The sequence below is a fragment of the Barbus barbus genome (genome assembly GCF_936440315.1).
Source record: "Barbus barbus genome assembly, chromosome: 22".
Classification (NCBI taxonomy): domain Eukaryota; kingdom Metazoa; phylum Chordata; class Actinopteri; order Cypriniformes; family Cyprinidae; genus Barbus; species Barbus barbus.
The window spans coordinates 22,740,186-22,757,217 of record NC_136750.1 but is presented as its reverse complement, the minus strand read 5'-3'; the positions used below and the strand labels follow the sequence as shown (position 1 = coordinate 22,757,217).

The following is a 17,032-nucleotide window of genomic DNA, read 5'->3' as shown; positions in this document are numbered from 1 at the left end:
AAAGGTAAAGTTGCAATGAAGTTCCCAGATTTTTTATTCATTATACTCTTCCCACTTTACCTTGATGAAAGTTTTACTGTCCATGTGATCGATATATAACACTCCATTAAGACGATCCATTTCATGCTGCAGTATTCTGGCCGGCCATCTACTCGCTTGCTCGCTTGACAGGCTCTGCTTTCTCATTAAGACCTTTGGAAAAAAGAAAAACATCTGTTTTGATTTGATACTTTAAGAACATCAGGAAGTAAATCCACAATGGTTTTAAGTCAAGGTATGGGTTACTTAATATATGTTGAGTCATCTTATTTTATTACTTTTTATTTTTCTTTGACATTTTATTGCACTTTTACCTGAGACTTCTACAGACACATAGCGTGGAACATAATGCTGAAAACCCACAGATGCTTTCACAGGCCTCTTGGAAGATGACGGTGCGTCCATCTAGTACACGTAACTGTGGGTTTACAAAAATCATAAGAGGCACTACCACCAGACCCTGAGCTTCAATAGAAGTGACTGAGCTGTCTTCCAGCATTTTCTTTGGATACTCCAAGGCTAGTATTTGTAGAGGAACACCAATCTGGGGTGCACTCAGGCCGACACACTCAAGCTTCCTCATCACCTTGACCAGGGTCTTTATGACCTTCTGCACTTCTAGTCCAAAATGCAGCGGCTAGAGTTCTTACCAGGTCAAGAAAATATGATATTACCCCAATTTTACAGTCTCTGCACTGGCTACCTATTAAGTTCCGTATCATTTAGAAAATATTATTACTTGCCTATAAGGCCCTAAATGGTTTAGCACCTGCGTACCTAACTTGTCTTCTACCACGCTACAATCCAACCCGCCTCCCTAAGGTCGCAAAACTCTGGACTTTTGGGAGTCACGTCAACAAATACAAAAAAATTATTAATGCAATAAACCTGCATGACAACTAGTGAATGTCTAGTTAGGTTGGCTTGAGAAAGCCAACCTACTGATCTTCTACTTAAGCTTATTAGGTTGGCTTGAGAAAGCCAACTTACTGAAATGCTGTCCACCAGCTAACTGTCACACTTTACCGTGACCTACTTTCACGACAGACGTAAACAATGCTTTAACAAGTCCCGCCCCCTCGGTTCAAACGTTTCCACTAGTAACAATGTTAATTCTTGATATCAACAATTCAATTTTCACTAGTTAAAATGCGAATTCTTGATATCAAGAATTAAATTGTTGATATCAAGAATTCATATCCTGGGAAGGAATAAAAGTTAAAACGGCTTGCCATAGAAGCATTTCAATGTGAGGACAGACCATTCTGGAAAACGAGTTTGTCTTTTCTTCAAAATAAAAGTATCCGGGTGAAAATTAAATTGTGGAATTATTTAATTATAATGTGATTTATTATAAAGTAGCTGAGATTAGATACCTAGATCATTCATATCTTGAAACGGTTAAAACTGAAACAACACGGACAAAAAAAAATGTTTTTTTTCTGTTTTTTTTGTTTTCCTACTGTTAACATTTTTTTTATGCAATTATGTACATATTAATACAAAATACAAACTAATACATATATACACATATATATATATATATATACATATATATATATATATATATATATATATATACATATATATATATATATTAATTAACCAAATTAAACTGACATAATGCTTAATAGGTCTTTTTAGCTTTTCTGTTTCTAATATTGTGCAAATTGGTACCATATAGTTTAATTTCTTTAATAAAATGTTCACAGTTTGGCTTAGCTTTAGCCCATTTCTTTACATGAATATGATACTTTCCAAGTAAAATAATTAGTTGTGTAAGAAACAAAATTGTACTTCTAGAATCAATGTTATCTTGTGCAAAAACAAAAATGACATCATTTAGTTAAATTTTTTCCTCAAAGTTTACAACTTCCTGTTTCGCTCAGTTTCAAAAGTCACGTGATATCGTCAGCGTGAGGATTGTTTACACGTACGTTAAAAGGACACTCCTCCGGTCATATAAGGGCATTACTCAGCGATCTACGTTTTCAATCAAACAAATCTTACCATTAACAGAACGTTTTATAAAAAAAATATATATGAAATATGTACTTTTTTCCTCATACGTAATTACTCGTGTTGCATTATGGCAGGAGGATAACAGTAGACGTTGTCTTATTTATGCAATTCTATGCTGACAGTTATTTTTAGTTTATGAATGGTTTGGGAAATGTATTTTATCTTAACGTTTGTATTTGTTATTCATAAATGAAAGTGAAATTAAATGGGAGCAGTAGGCGATCACGTGTTTGCATCGTTGTAGTAGGGAGAGCGATATCCAGAGTACGTGCTACATCCGTGATTAGATGAACATGGCGCAGGGGAAACAGGCCATCGGTGGACTGTAAACAAAGGGAAATTTTGGGATAACATCGACATCGTACCATGCACGTGTGAAATGGTCTCAATCTCGATATACTGGACCACTTGTTCTGCTTCATTGATGACTACGAGGCGACAGATTGAGTGCAACACATCCAATTGCATTCATAAACATTTCTATAGGACTTCAAACCCCTGAGCATTCAGTGTTTGGCTATTTAAACAAAAAAGCCTTGTTTTATTGTGGATGGCATCCTTGTACGACCAAATGGCTGCAACTGGAAAAGTCAAACGGACTAAAGATCTGCCCAAAGGCGTTGAGAGGTTAAAACAGGAGCACAGAAAGGTCAAGAGTAACGTTTAATTTATATACCACCAATGCATTCCTGCAGATATCAAAGCTTAATGTCCATGCACGTGATTAATCATCAGCATCGATTCATTTGTCGTATGTTTATGTTTTTTTTTTTTTTTTGCAGTATAATCGCAGTATTACGCGTTTCGTTCTCTAGAAAGTTCTTTGTGTATCACGTGCTGCTGTTGGCTAGCTGACTTCAAACAGATATTTTGCTTTTGCTTGTTTCTGATACTTTGCAATAAAATGCATGTACATATTTATAAGCAATGTATCTAAGCAATGTTAACAGTAAATTATTAATGTATAGTAGCTAGAAAACGATCCACGCTGCTAAAATGCACACAGCAAGCACAAGCATACAGTACTGCTACAGTAGGTAGTTTACATGCTGTGAAATGACTCCATGTGAAGGTAAGGGTTAACTGGCCTATTTATATTTGCATGGTATTTTGAGTGATATGAGTGGGTGGAAGGCAAACAAACAGCGTCTTTTTACCTATTTGCTGACATTGGAGGATAAACCTCAGCTGGCCAGATATGATACATTTGTACTGCTTCATTTAAAGTCAACAAGACGGGAAGATATTTGTTTAGAAGATCTGGAAAGTTCTGTGTTGCACTGCCCTCAGCATCAGTCTTTAAGAAGAGAGAAAATGAGAAAAAAAAATGCATGCTGTTAGACATGCTTTATGTTGTTTTATTGGTGGGTGAATCTCTTAAAGAACATATCTGGCTCCTATTGCACCTCAATGTATAATTTTGACCACCACTATATACACACATATGTATATGTGAAAGGAAGTTCGAAAAAATACAGGGTATGTAATGTATAATAGAGGGTAATTATTATAAAATGATTTAAGTGCAAATAATCCTAATGTACCTAAAGGGGTTTAATTTTGTGCAATAGTACTTATTAGCTGAGTCTACAGACTATTTTTGACATTGCCATAAATGTGTTACAGGGTACCTTGTCTCAATATCTCATGAGAAACTTTCTGGATTATTGTTCACTCTCTCTATAATGGCCAATTCACATTACCAGAATAATACAGATAGTTTAGTAGTGATTGGCACTGGTTGTCTGTGGCATTTTGGGAGTCTCAGTGGTTATGAAATGACAAATTGTGTCTGTTTCCACAACAGGTGGTGAAAGATTGCAGAAGTCAAATTGAGCACTGGTGGGTGTCCTCGTGCAATTTAACAAGTCTCGTCTCAGACATGCATAACGTTATTATCAATGTCTCATGTCAGTGTTTCTCAGACTGTGACTATTCATTGACTTATGTTAGCTTGTCATTGGTTGTTTATTGGTTGTTGAAGGTTTAAATTTGGAATGGAAATGCTATTTATACTGTGAATCACTGTATAGATGTTGATGGTTATGACAAGATTTGACAGGCTTTTGTTATATTCCTTTTCAGTATTTTAAAAAGATTGTCAGTAGATAGAACAAAAATAGAACTTGTATGTCAATGTAATTTTTCTCTGACTGTTAGGAAAAAAGTGGAAAATGACTATGAATCTCTTCAAGATCGCCTCAGGACTTTGCCTGACAAGTTGTCTTATGATATTATGGTATGGTGACACTTTTCAATTACTGACACACCCAAATTAATCTTCACATCTAGATACACAAACATTTTCTATGCCTGAGAAACAAAATATTTTAATTACCATTAGAGTATTATTCACACTGTTTTAGGCTATTGTAAGACCTGTTTACATAAAGGATAACTATAACCATATAGCTTTAATAATCATTGTTCCCTATCGAAAGGGAACTCCCGTTGCGTCGTCATTTTTCATTGACGACTGCTAATGGGGGAAACTCCTGTTTACTCTGTTACTGAAGCCAGATTGGGGGGGCGACTTGCTATATAAGTCGGCCCAAAGCGCCATCTCATCAGAATCTTCTCCTTCAGCGACGAGACTCTCTCTTCGCTGACTCTACAAGAAGCCAAAGAAGAAAGCAAGGAAGCTATGCTGCTCTTCACTGCTCCCGCCGTCGAGTGTAGGGACCCCAACGTGGACGGGCACGACGAGTGCGTCGCATGTCTGGGCGTCGCCCACGCAGAGGCTGCACTCGCTGGGGCTTCGTGTCCTCACTGTGAGGACATGAACCTCCTCGCGGATTGCCTTTTTCATGAGGGTGATCCTCCCCGCTCCATTCCCCCATCTCCTCTTAGGAAGAAACAGTGGAAGTGCTGTCTCGGGCACGAGCGGTGCTGCATCGGCCCAGCGCTCGTGCACGCCGCTCTCCCTAGCCCCTTATTCGGCGCATGTAAGCCCTTCCACTTCAGCAGCTTTCACCACCGTTGACGGCGCTGAGGAAAAAGGGTATTGCAAGCTCCCCCCTCTCGAGGAGGCGGTGGCTGCACATCTGCTTCCGCCGACGAGCCGTGGACTGAAGACGGCAACGCATCCTTCAAAGCCCTGCAGGATGACAGGATGAACCTATGCAGCAGCTGGCCAGGCCGGTTCTGCATACTATGTCCGTACTCCAGGTATTTCAGGTCAAACTTCTCCGTGATTAGGACGAGTCTGGCCGAGATCATGGCACGTTCACGGAGCTCCGAACGGCCACGGACTTGACTCTGCGTGCTACCAAGGCAACGACGCAGGCGGTGGGCAAGGCCATGGCCAAATTGGTGGTGCTGGAGCGCAACCTATGGTTGAACCTCACGGATATCAGGGCGAAGAGGTATTCCTTCCCCAAGTGTCAGGGCCCCCGCCCTCGCGTAGCGCTGGACCCTGGGCCTCAGAAGCCATCCTGATCTGCGTGCGGAGAGGAAGAGGGTTAATTCTCGCGGACGCCGGAATCCCCTCGAAGACAGCTCGCAGTTGTTCCCCACCCACCCACACAAAAATAATTCCTCTCGTTATAAGCGATTCATGTGCCGGGCACATTGAACCAAGGAGTGGACATGTTGTCAAGAGACAATATAGCTCCGGGGGAATGGAGGCTACATCCTCAGATGGTTCAATTGATTTGGTCAGTCTTCGTCAAGGCAGAGGTCGACCTCTTCGCCTCCAAAGACAACCGTCACTGCCCAACCTATTTTTCGAAGCAGCGGGATGCTCTGGCCCACGGTTGGCCCAACACCCGCCTGTATGCATTCCCTCCGATTGCCCTGCTACCCCAGGTTATCAGGCAGATCAGAGAAACGAAGTGCTCTCTCCTTCTCGTGGCCCCCCTCTGAAGGAACTAAGTTTGGTTCCCAGAGATGATCCATCTGCTGGCTGAAGCACCGTGGTCAATTCCACTGAGGAGAGATCTTCTCTCACAAGCGCAAGGCAAGATTTGGCATCCCCAGTCGGAACTGTGGAGCCTTCATGTCTGGCTGCTCGATGGGAGGTTGATCGACTATTACCATTTTAGAGGCTAGAGCTCCGTCCACACTGCGTCTCTATGCCCTTAAGTGGTCAGTCTTCAGCGACTGGTGTTCAGCACGTAACCAGGATACAATTTCATGTGACGTGTCCCACGTGCTTATTTTTCTACAAGAGTTGCTGGACAAGGGGCGCACCCCTTCCACGCTTAAGGTCTATGCGGCAGCTATCGCAGTGAATCATTCTCCCGAGGCAGGCCAGACTATTGGCAGAAATGAGTTGGTTGTTAAGTTCCTTAGAGGTGCTCAGCGGTTGAATCCTCCTCGCCCTAAGACTGTACCGACGTGGGACTTATCTATAGTCCTCAGGGCCCTCAAGGGCCCTCCCTTTGAGCCGCTTCTAACAGCTGGCTTAAGGGTCATGACGCTGAAAACCGCTCTACTTTTGGCCCTAGAGTCGGTCAAGCGAGTGGGTGACTTGCAAGCCCCATCTATCAGTGCTTCCTGTCTTGAGTTCGGACCCAACAACTGTAAGGTTGTTCTCCTTGCAATAAAATGGAAATTAACTATTCAAAAATCATACAATGTGATTTTCTGGATTTTTTTTAAATATTCTGTCTCTCACAGTTGAGGTGTGCCTACAATGAAAATTACAGATCTCTCCATTCTTTGTAAGTGGGAAACTTAAAAAAATTGGCAGTGTATCAAATACTTATTTGCCCCACTGTAGGTGTGAAGGCCCACTCCACGAGAGGAATGGCCTCCTCCTGGGCGTGGTCCAACGGAATCTCTATTGGGGAGATTTGTGCGGCCGCCGGATGGTCGTTGCCGTCGACCTTTATCAGATTCTACAGTTTGGACATCCCTGCCCTGCAGGCACGGGTGTTATCTGCTTAGTGCTCTTTCTCCCTTCGGGCGGATAAGGCTTATGACAAGCAGACCCTAGATACTTCTCGGGTCTCTTATAGCTTGGGCTCATGAGGCCCACTCTGAGTGTGCCTGAGCTGAGCTAGCGGAGCAGGCTTAGTTCTGCTTCTGCTTATAGCATGGCGCTACTGGATGCGTTCCCCCATTAGTAGTCATCAATGAAAAATGACGACACAACAGGAGTTCCCTTTTGATAGGGAATGCTCCGGTTACTCGCGTAACCTCGGTTCCCTGAGATAAGCGTTATCCTATGAGAATAGGAAAGTTCACACCACAACTATAACAATAGTGACATAGAGGAACAGTATAGTTGGAATTAATTTAAGCAATTTTTTCTAGCTGATGAACAATAAAAACATTAACAGCCGATCAGAGCTCAAGCATTTAAAGTGACAGGCAACATAATTGCAGTGTGTGCTTATAATGGACGTGTTGATATGGTACCAGTATAATTATCATTATGGTTATCATTCTTGGTGTGAACAGGCCTTTACTTGTAAGGTTTGAAAAGGATGAAAGTGACGCTATTACTTTAAGCCCTGATTTTTTTAACATGATAGGTACCATTTGGTCCCTTGGCTTTCATGCCGGGAAAGCTAGTTCACACTAATGAGTTAACAGTGCTCCTCGGGGATAACTGGTTTGCAAAGTGTTCTGCCAAACAAGCTGATGCTCTTGTGGAACACAGAAAGAAACGTGAGTTAATTTGTTTCTACTAATATTTTCCATTGACCAATTTTAAATAATCCATACAGCTTGACCTGATATTTGTGTTATTTTTCCAGATGTCAAAAATACGCTAGATGACTTACAGAAAGTGATGATGAACTTTCAGAACAGAGCCGACTTTACAGATGATCTTGAAAAATTTACTGGTGTAAGTGTCCTAACCATTACCTCATTACAGTGTGACATTATATGGAAACCTTATACTGATGTTTTCTTCTCTGGAAGAAACAATCATGTCCACTCTTTTTTTTTTTTTTTTTTAACAGGATACTGGAGATTTTGTAGACATTAGAGAAGAGGTTAAAAATGAGGAAGAAGTTACCAAAGGTAATTCTAGTTTTTCAGGTTAGGTTTCGTGTTATCAGGTGGTTTTGTCTCCTGTTGATCATTTACCCCCTATTGTGCTCCCACAGGAAAACATCGTTTGGCCCACAAACCCCACTCTAATCCTAAGCAGGAGTATTTGTTGGAGCTGGAAGAGGATGAGGAGAAGAAAGAAGGAGATGAAGAGAGAACGACAGGGGTGCTGTCAGAGGAGGAGCTGTGGGCTCGACTTGATGAACTAGAACGTGAGGAGGAACTTCAAGATGAGAGATACCGGTAAAATATTGAATTTCCACAAAAAATTTAAGCAGCACAACTGTTTTTAACATTGATAATCATAAGAAATGTATCTTGATCACCAAATCAGCATATTAGTTTGTTTGTTTGTTTATATAGCACAGATTAATACAACTCACGTTGCCCAAAGTGCTTCACAATCACAAGCTAAAAAACACAAGATAGCAGAAATAAACATATCCACATCACATAAAAACATATAAACATTAACCCATTTAAAGAAGCTCTCCATTTGAATTTTTAACATAGCTTTGAACATGCCTAAGGATTTGGTAGATCGAATAGACTGAGGGAGGTCATTCCACAATTTAGGGCCTGCTCGAGAAAAAGCTCTGTCACCTCTATGTTTATATTTTGTCCTGGTAGGGCAAAGCAGATGTTGATTTTCTGATCTCAAGGATCTAGAGGGGGTGTAAATTGGCATTTGGCACCAAACCGGACAAATACACTAGAGCTAGATTACACTAGAGCTAGTACCAGGATCTTATAAATAATTCTAAGTCGTACTGGCAGCCACTTTAATGAAATTAATATTAGAGTCACAGATTCATATTTCTTTGCCAACTTGATCATTTTTGCTACAGCATTTTGGATTTTCTGTAAAATCCAAGTGCTCGAACATCAGCTCCATAATAAAGGGAATTACAATAATCCAATCGAGAAAAGACAATGGACGTAATTGCTTTCTCAAAATCTGAACTAGATAGAAATGGTTTGGTCTTAGCTAACAGACGTAAATAAAAAAAAACAAGATCTCACCACAGTATTAATTTGCCTGTCCAACTTTAAATCACTATCCAGAGCAAATCCCAAATTTTTTACACTAAATTTAACAAAACCAGTCAAAGAAGTTGCATTCAAGCACTAAAGCACATCATGCTTTCTAGGGCCACACACAATAACATTGGTTTTATTTTCGTTAAGCTTCAAAAAATGTACAGCCATCCAGTCCTTAACATCGTGTAAGCATGCTAATAAAGCGTCAAGTGAATTTGAATTTAACTCTCTCACGGGCAAGTAAATCTGCGTATCATCAGCGTAACAATGGAATGACACTTTATATTTCGGAAAAATAGCCCCCAATAGTAGCATATGTGACCAGTGCTGGCAAAATGAGTTGGAATGCGCACATTTTCAAAAATGAGTTCTTTTTATTTTCACATTGTCCATTAAAATACCTTCAAAATGATATATGACTTGTTGGAACCAGATACAAAATGACTGAGCTACAGCCGTTTGAAGGCAATAGAAGCAGCAGATCTGATTTTGAGAAAAATCGAGTTAAAGATTTCAAAGCAGAATCACCAAGCAACGTTGCATATTTTCCTCCAATTCTTTTCTTAATAATAATTACTATATTATTAATCACAATATAGCTATTTTTATTTTATCTTTATTAAAAACAAGAACAAAGATGGCAAAGGGGACTGTATTTAATCAAGAACAGTGAGTGATTCCGTCTTTTCTTTTAATGTAACATTGAGACAGATCTATATTAAGACCTACTGTAATGCATGGATCAAATATAATCTTACGCATCAGATTTTCCCCCAACTATTAACAGATTATGATGTGAATCTCGCCAATACATATTTAGCAATAATGTACTTTATAAGGGAGATCGGGTGCTCGCGGAAAGGCGCGTCTTATGCACTTATGCTTTGCAAATGTCAGTCAGCACGATCGTCATCACCATGGGTTTGAAAATCATATTTCACTGGTTTGGACTCATGTCATCGAGAATTCGATATGAATATTAACAAAGCTGGAATGCTGCGCTTTGCAACAATAGACTTACAACTTGTGGTGAGAAGCCGTATCCGTAGTCCAGAAGTGTGCAGAGAAAAAAGGTACTCCTCTCAGAAAACGTACAAATAAAGATAATTTTAGATGTTTAATTACTATTTGGAGCATTGGGATCGTTAGAAGAGGGCTTAATGAACTAATTTTTGTGAACCTCAAATTCGACCAAAGCTGACATTTTTCTCTTCTTTTGCCTGTAGCTCAAAATTAGCCCGTGCGACTTCCGACTTATTTCGCCAGAACGGGTCACATATAAAGGGAAAAAAGAATTGGAGCATGAATTGATCCTTGTGGGACTCCCTAAGGAAGATGTAATCTTGAAGAATTACAGCCCCCAATACTAACAGAAAAAAAAAATCTCTCTGTGAGATTAGATTTAGACCATTTGAGAACAGGCCAACCCAGTGTTCTAAGCAATTAATTAAAATCTCATGGTTCACCATATCAAACGCTGCACTAAGATCAAGCAGAATTTAAATAACATTTTCGCCATTATCCAGTGAAACAAAGATGTCACTTAACACTTTGACCAACACTGTCTCAGTGCTATGGCAGGACTTAAAGCCCGACTGAAAGGGCTCACTAATTGAATTTACTCCCTATGTGCAGATAGGTATAGAATCCTATGTGCTTGTACCTGCTTAAATAGCACTTTTTCTAAGACCTTGGCTAAAAAAGGTAAATTTGAGATCGGTCTAAAATTGTCCTCTATTGTCAAATTAGGCCTCTTTAATAATGGAAGAACTGTAGCATACTTAAAATCTGCTGGACAGGTGCCCTGGCTAAGGCATTTGTTAATTAGGTTCAACACCGTGGTCCCTACACTAGCAAAAATCTGCTTAAAAAGACAAGGTGACATGACATCACCTTAAGATGTACAACAATATCCGCCAAAACTGGAAGGGTAATAAGATGGAATTCTCTCCATTCCGTGCTACAAGGCACAGCCAGGTCAAAAGACGGAACCACCTGTAATTTCGGTATTGTAGAATGTATACCAACAATTTTATCATTAAAAAAAGTCTTCACAATTCAGGATAAAAGGATCTGGATACCTAGTTTGCCTCGGGTTAATAACTGAATTTATAATCTCAAATAACATTTTAGGTTCATTCACATGTTGAGTGATAACATCCGAGTAATGCTTATGTTTAGCTTATGTTAGGCCTTCTGAAATGTCTGTAACGATTCTCTAAATATTTCATAATGGACCTGCAGTTTATGTTTTTTCCACCTCCTCTCAGCTTGTCGAGCATGTTGTCTAATTGCCCGTAGGGGTTCATTAACCCATGGCAAATGTTTAATTTTACCCCTTTTAGCTTTAAGAGGAGCATTATCTAAAATATCAGCACAAACAGAATTAAACCGTTCCAACAACTCATCGATACTTAAATTCATCAAAGATGTTTCAGATAAAATAGATTCACCATAGTCTTTATACAGAATAGAGAACTCGGCACTAGTTGAGGAATTGATTTTCCGAGACCATATTTTTTCTGGCAGTGACTTTCTCACATTCGTATAAGAACATACATTGAAAAACACTGGTTTATGGTCCGAAAACACTACCTCGTCAATCATAATGTCCTGAATGTGCAGGTTAAAAGATAAAACCAGATCTAATGTATGGCCCAACTTATGAGTTGGCCCTTTGACCCACTGTATCAGATCAAAAGTCAATCATATTTACAAACTCTCTGGAAACCACATCCTGCCCACCGCACAAGTGTACATTAAAGTCCCCAATAATTAAAAAAAACAGTCAAATTGTGTTACCAGCCTACTCACAAAATCAGAAAATTCTTTCATAAAATCCTTATTTGGCTTTGGAGGACGATACACAAGAGCCACCAGCACAGGATAAGTCAACATTATCTGAAACGTTTGTAGCTCAAAGCTATTATAAAGTTCGGTAGAGATCGTCCGACATCATATTAGAATGATTTGTTAAGGATCATGTGACACTGAAGACTGAAGTAATGGCTGTTGATAATTCATCTTTACCATGACAGGAATAAATTACATTTTAAAATGATTTTAAATAGAAAACAGTTATTTTAAATTGTAATATTACTTCATACTTTTACTGGTTTCACTGTATTTTTAAATCAAGTAAGTGCAGCATAAGAGACTTCTGTCAAAAAAAGTAAAAAAAAAAAAAAATATTACCAACCTCAACTTCCTCCAGTGTTTACAATAAAATATTGGTGCACAGCATTAAACTGGAAATCAACACCAGATAGCCCAATTATGTCATTTAAAAAAAAGAAATGGCCAGTAATCTTATCCAGTAATCACACATTTCAAAGTAAGGTCATGGGAATTTATTGATCTAAAAGTGTAAAAACCCTGTTTGTCGTACCACATATGCATATATTTCTAGGTAAATTGAAAAATGCAGTTAAACATACAGAAAAAGTAGCTCTTGCACAAACTTTTTAATAGTATGCTTATAAATTTGGTCTGTTTTCCTCCCCGTTATACTAGATTGGACAGCACAGACACTAATGGAGAAGACACCACTTCCTCCTCAGAGGAAGAGAAGGAAGCAGATGGTGGCAATGGTGTCCAGGTTAATGGCCATCAGAAGGAAAATGGCTGGGTACCGTCATCTATCACAAGTCAGATGAACGGCATGAATGGCTCGCATCCTGAGGATGATGAGGAGGAAGATTGTGATGAAGAAGCAGGCAATGGTCTTCCAACTATCTACTTTTCTCATACTGCAGAATTCAAAAAGGTTAGTCAAGTGCTACATAAACCTTTTAGCTAATGTTACAAAAGATGTCTGTTTCAAATAAATGCTGCTCTTTTGAATTTTTTTTAAGAATCCTAAAAAAATGTATCATTTTACACAAAAATATTAAGCAGCATTAATAATAAGAAATGTTTCTTGAGCAGCAAATCAGTATAGAATGATTTCTGAAGAAACGTGTGACACTGAAGACTGGAGTACTGACTGCTAAAAATTCAGCGTTATTACAGGGATAAATGGAATAAGAATAAGAAAAAGGAGAATAGAATTATTTTAGATTGTAATGATATTTCACAATATTACTGCTTTTACTGAATTTGATAAAAAAAAAAAAAAAATCAGCCTTGGTAAAACACAAAATAAAATTGCCTACCCCTGACTTTTGAACAGTAATATATATTTACATTTTATTTTTTGCATTGAATTACTTTGTCCTGTCTGTCTTGAAAATAAAAAAGTTTTACTTAATTCTTTCTTTCCATCTTCCCTTTTCCCTGTGAAGGTCAGGATAAATACAGGCAAGAACACCACTCTAAAATTCAGCGAAAGAAATGAACAAAAGGTGCAAGCCAAGCGAAAAAAGAAAAATGGCAAAAGCAACGGCCATTCTCCTCATGAAAGTTACAAGATCACAAGCCCAGCAGACATTTATAGGTAAAAGCCTAATGGGAAACGTCATTCATCTACTTTTATTGATGTATTACGCTGCTTGTTTGTTTTTATCGGTTCAGTTTCAACAGTGTTTGTTTGTAGGGTGTTTGTGGACTTGGTGAATGGAGAGCCAGTACCACGCAAGTCCATTTTGAAGTCCCGCAGCCGCGAGAACAGCGTGTGCAGTGACACCAGCGAGAGCAGCACAGCTGACTTCGAAGAGCGCCGTACTGCTTTTGGACGCTCGTGGAGCCATGATGACGCCACACACAGTGATACCAGCGATGGCATTACAGAGGAGGAAAGCCCCACTGGAACGAGCCCCCGCACTAACGGACGCTTTGAGGTACAGAATTCTAGTTGATGTTTGTTAAAGTCAACATGAAATGGAAATTCACCCAAATCTATATTCTAATTGTATGTTAATGATCTTATTGTGAATGATTTATTCAACCTGTAGTGTAATGTGATTTTTATATGCATGTAGTTACATCTGTAATTAATTTCTGTAATTACATATTATTACACGGTTGACCCATCCCTTACACCGTAACCCACCCTTAAATCTATCCATACCATTAAACCTGTCCCTAACCTTACCCATATCCCACCTCAATAGGAGCAAAAGTGTTTTGCAATACGATATGAACACAAGTACATTGCACTTATTTTTTTGATGCAAGTACATGGTAGTTAAGGCCACCTAATATAAAGTGGGACCAAAAGTATTTTTATTTCCTTCTGAGTCCAGAATTTATATAAAATGTAATATTTTTTTAATGTCTTTCTCAGATAACAATATTCTCATTGAATATTTAAATGTCTTTTGTGTTTTAGGCTTTTACAGGCACAGTGATTGAAAAGGATCCCCTGCCTTGCTCCATCCCACACCTGACCATCGCTCCTCCTGCCTTACCCACAATTCCTGAGAGGAAGCTGGAGGAGGTGGGCCCCGAAGCTCATCAAGAGCCACCCAAGAGGATGTCCAAGTTTAAAGCTACACGGTTACATCAGAAATGAGAGTTCATCTCATCAGCACACAACTTCTGAATTAACAGTAACACTTATTGACTGACTTTCTCACTAGCTGTCCTCTTCCTCTGTCCTCCATACTATACGGTCATCTGTCTTTTTTTTTTTTTTGGCCGTGCCATGCACCCTCGACATTTTATTTCCTCTTTAAGTAATTAATAGAGATTATAAACGAGTTCCCTAAAGTATGCTTTTTTTTAAAAATGCCAGATGGTTTGTTTAAAAGGATAGTTCACCAGAAAATGAAAACTTGTCATTTACTCACCTCACCTCTTTTCATGTCTTTTCTTTTTTGGAACACAAAGGAAGCTATTTTGAAGGAAGTTGGAAATTGTTGTTCCACAGAAGAAAGACATACAGGTTTGTATTGTCATGAGGTTGATTAGATGACAGAATTTTCTTTTTTGTTTGAGCTATCTCTTTAAATTATGAAGTTGCACATGTTGGTATCTTTTGTGTGTATTAGTTTAGATAAATAATAGTTAAAAAATAGAATGAAAAAAATTAAATGCTAAAATGTTTTCAAAACAAACAAAATAGTAGTGTTAGTGACATCATGACTACTGTCATTTGTTGTGATGTGGTCTATGATGTGATTTATTTTGGAAAATGCTTTCACGGTTTATTCTCATTTTGTTAATTCATGACATTTATGTGCAACTTTGACCTATGTTGGTCATGAAATAGCTGCCAATTTCTGTCAGCTTAAAAACAAAAACAAAAAAAAAATGTATCCCTTCTGAACTTCTCCGACTCTCCCTTATCTTGTTTTGTATTGTTTACAGAGTTTGGGCTTTGTACATGAGCTTTTTTGTGAAATCTGGGAAAATGTTGATATAACTGAAAAGGAAAAAAATGAATAAATGATTTTGACTGTACAAGTGTTTTAACTGTTTATTCTGACTTTTTTTTTGGTTTGGGTTCAGTTCTACACAGGATGTAAATTTGAGCATTCATTTCCGGAAGTCGCGGTTCTAGCGATGAAGCAATTCCTTTGTGTTGTTCAATCAGAGCCGTTAGAGGGCGCTAAAGCCTTTTACTTTTTTATCTGAAACCAAAGCAAAAACCAGCTGCTGTCTATTAAAAAAAAATCTAGGGCTCCAAATGTTAAGTAAATGTTACCAAAACATTTTTTAGGCTTGTGAAATTTGTTGTTTTTACATAAGCATTTTTTTAAATGCTATAAAAGTAGGTTTATAAAATATTTAGAGTTAAATTTTCAATATAAATTTTGGGCCAACCTACATCTTGCAGGGTGTCTTTGAGTTGTTAACTTAATTGAAGGCCTTTAGATAATATACTATTTGTTGAAACTGGCAAACACAAAAACATCAAAGACCCCTCTCACCCTGGACATCACCTGTTTGCACTTCTCCCCTCAGGCAGACGGTATAGATCTCGGTGCACTAGAACATCTAGGCATAAAAACGTTTTTTCCCCCCATGCCATCTCCAGCTTAAACAGCTAACACATGAATCATTACCTGTGTTCTGTAATTCATTCTCCATCTTTAATTGCCTCTTTTTCAAGTATTATGTAAATACATAGTATGTTATAGCCTATGCATATTTATACAGCTGTATAGAGTAAATAATGCACAAATCTGTACATAAAACATACTGTTCATACACATCATTATTTATAAAGTCTTACTATTTAAATGTTTTTCTGTTCTCATGTCAGATGGGTATGTATGTATGTATAAATGCATGCACGCATGTATACATGGGGCACTTTAAAAAACCACAACAAATTCCTTGTGTGTTTGCGCACACCTGGCAAATAAAGCTAATTCTGATTCTGGCATTCAGTAGAAGCAGTTCAGCCTTCTTGGAAGCAAGTGTGTAAGAATAATCCAAAAACAAGATGATTCAGAGTGCTCCATTATTACTTCTGGCATTTAAAGGCAAGAATTGAGTATTTCTGAGGAGGACTGCCTCCATCAATGCCTTTGTTTGCACCGGTATCAGTCACTTGTGTTTGACTGCAGACTTATCCATCAGCACATTGACATTTGGATGTAGACAGGTTCTGAGTCAGCAGCTGGGCTGAACGCAGCTTAGTCCATTCAATTAATTTCTGTCTAGAACGACTGAATTATCAACTCAAATCAATTTTTTTCAAGCATGATCTTCATGCTTCAAATGGCTAGGAGATTATTTCCGATGTTATTTACCAGGACTGCTGTGAAAGTCATGAGAGATATTTCACACACAAACAGCGGGTGTTAAAGGGATAGTTCACCCTAAAATGAAAATTCTGTCATTAATTACTCACCCTCATGTCATTCCAAACCCGTAAGACCTTCTGGAACACAAACCATCTTCGGAACACAAATTAAGATATATTTGATGAAATCCGAGAGCGTTCTGACCCTGCATAGAAATGTTCCCAGGTCCAGAAAGTGAGTTAGGACATCAGTAAAACAGTCCATGTGACATCAGTGGTTCAACTGAAATT

General features: G+C 38.6%; 1 protein-coding gene and 1 pseudogene across 3 annotated transcripts; one reads left to right on the top strand and one right to left on the bottom strand.

The window, feature by feature from the left end:
- Positions 1 to 2: 2 nt before the first annotated feature.
- On the bottom strand, positions 3 to 2,529 carry LOC306888688 (peptide deformylase, mitochondrial-like; annotated as a pseudogene). The gene is made up of 3 exons: positions 2,427 to 2,529; positions 354 to 657; positions 3 to 192 (listed from the first exon to the last, which is right to left on the bottom strand). The product of its transcript is annotated as a peptide deformylase, mitochondrial-like (transcript).
- Positions 1,944 to 15,460, top strand: LOC306888063 (unconventional prefoldin RPB5 interactor-like). Of its 2 annotated transcripts, none has more exons than XM_079446185.1 (11): positions 1,944 to 2,710; positions 3,869 to 3,903; positions 4,222 to 4,300; positions 7,542 to 7,677; positions 7,767 to 7,858; positions 7,977 to 8,037; positions 8,124 to 8,310; positions 12,622 to 12,874; positions 13,392 to 13,543; positions 13,643 to 13,886; positions 14,378 to 15,460. In XM_079446185.1, exons 1-11 carry the CDS (start codon positions 2,612 to 2,614, stop codon positions 14,558 to 14,560), a joined length of 1,521 nt encoding a protein of 506 aa, XP_079302311.1. In that variant the 5' UTR covers positions 1,944 to 2,611; the 3' UTR covers positions 14,561 to 15,460. The 2 variants fall into 2 exon arrangements, with proteins under 2 accessions (XP_079302311.1, XP_079302312.1); XM_079446186.1 differs by having other exon boundaries at positions 1,971 to 3,133; positions 14,378 to 15,456.
- The last annotated feature ends 1,572 nt before the right edge of the window (positions 15,461 to 17,032 follow it).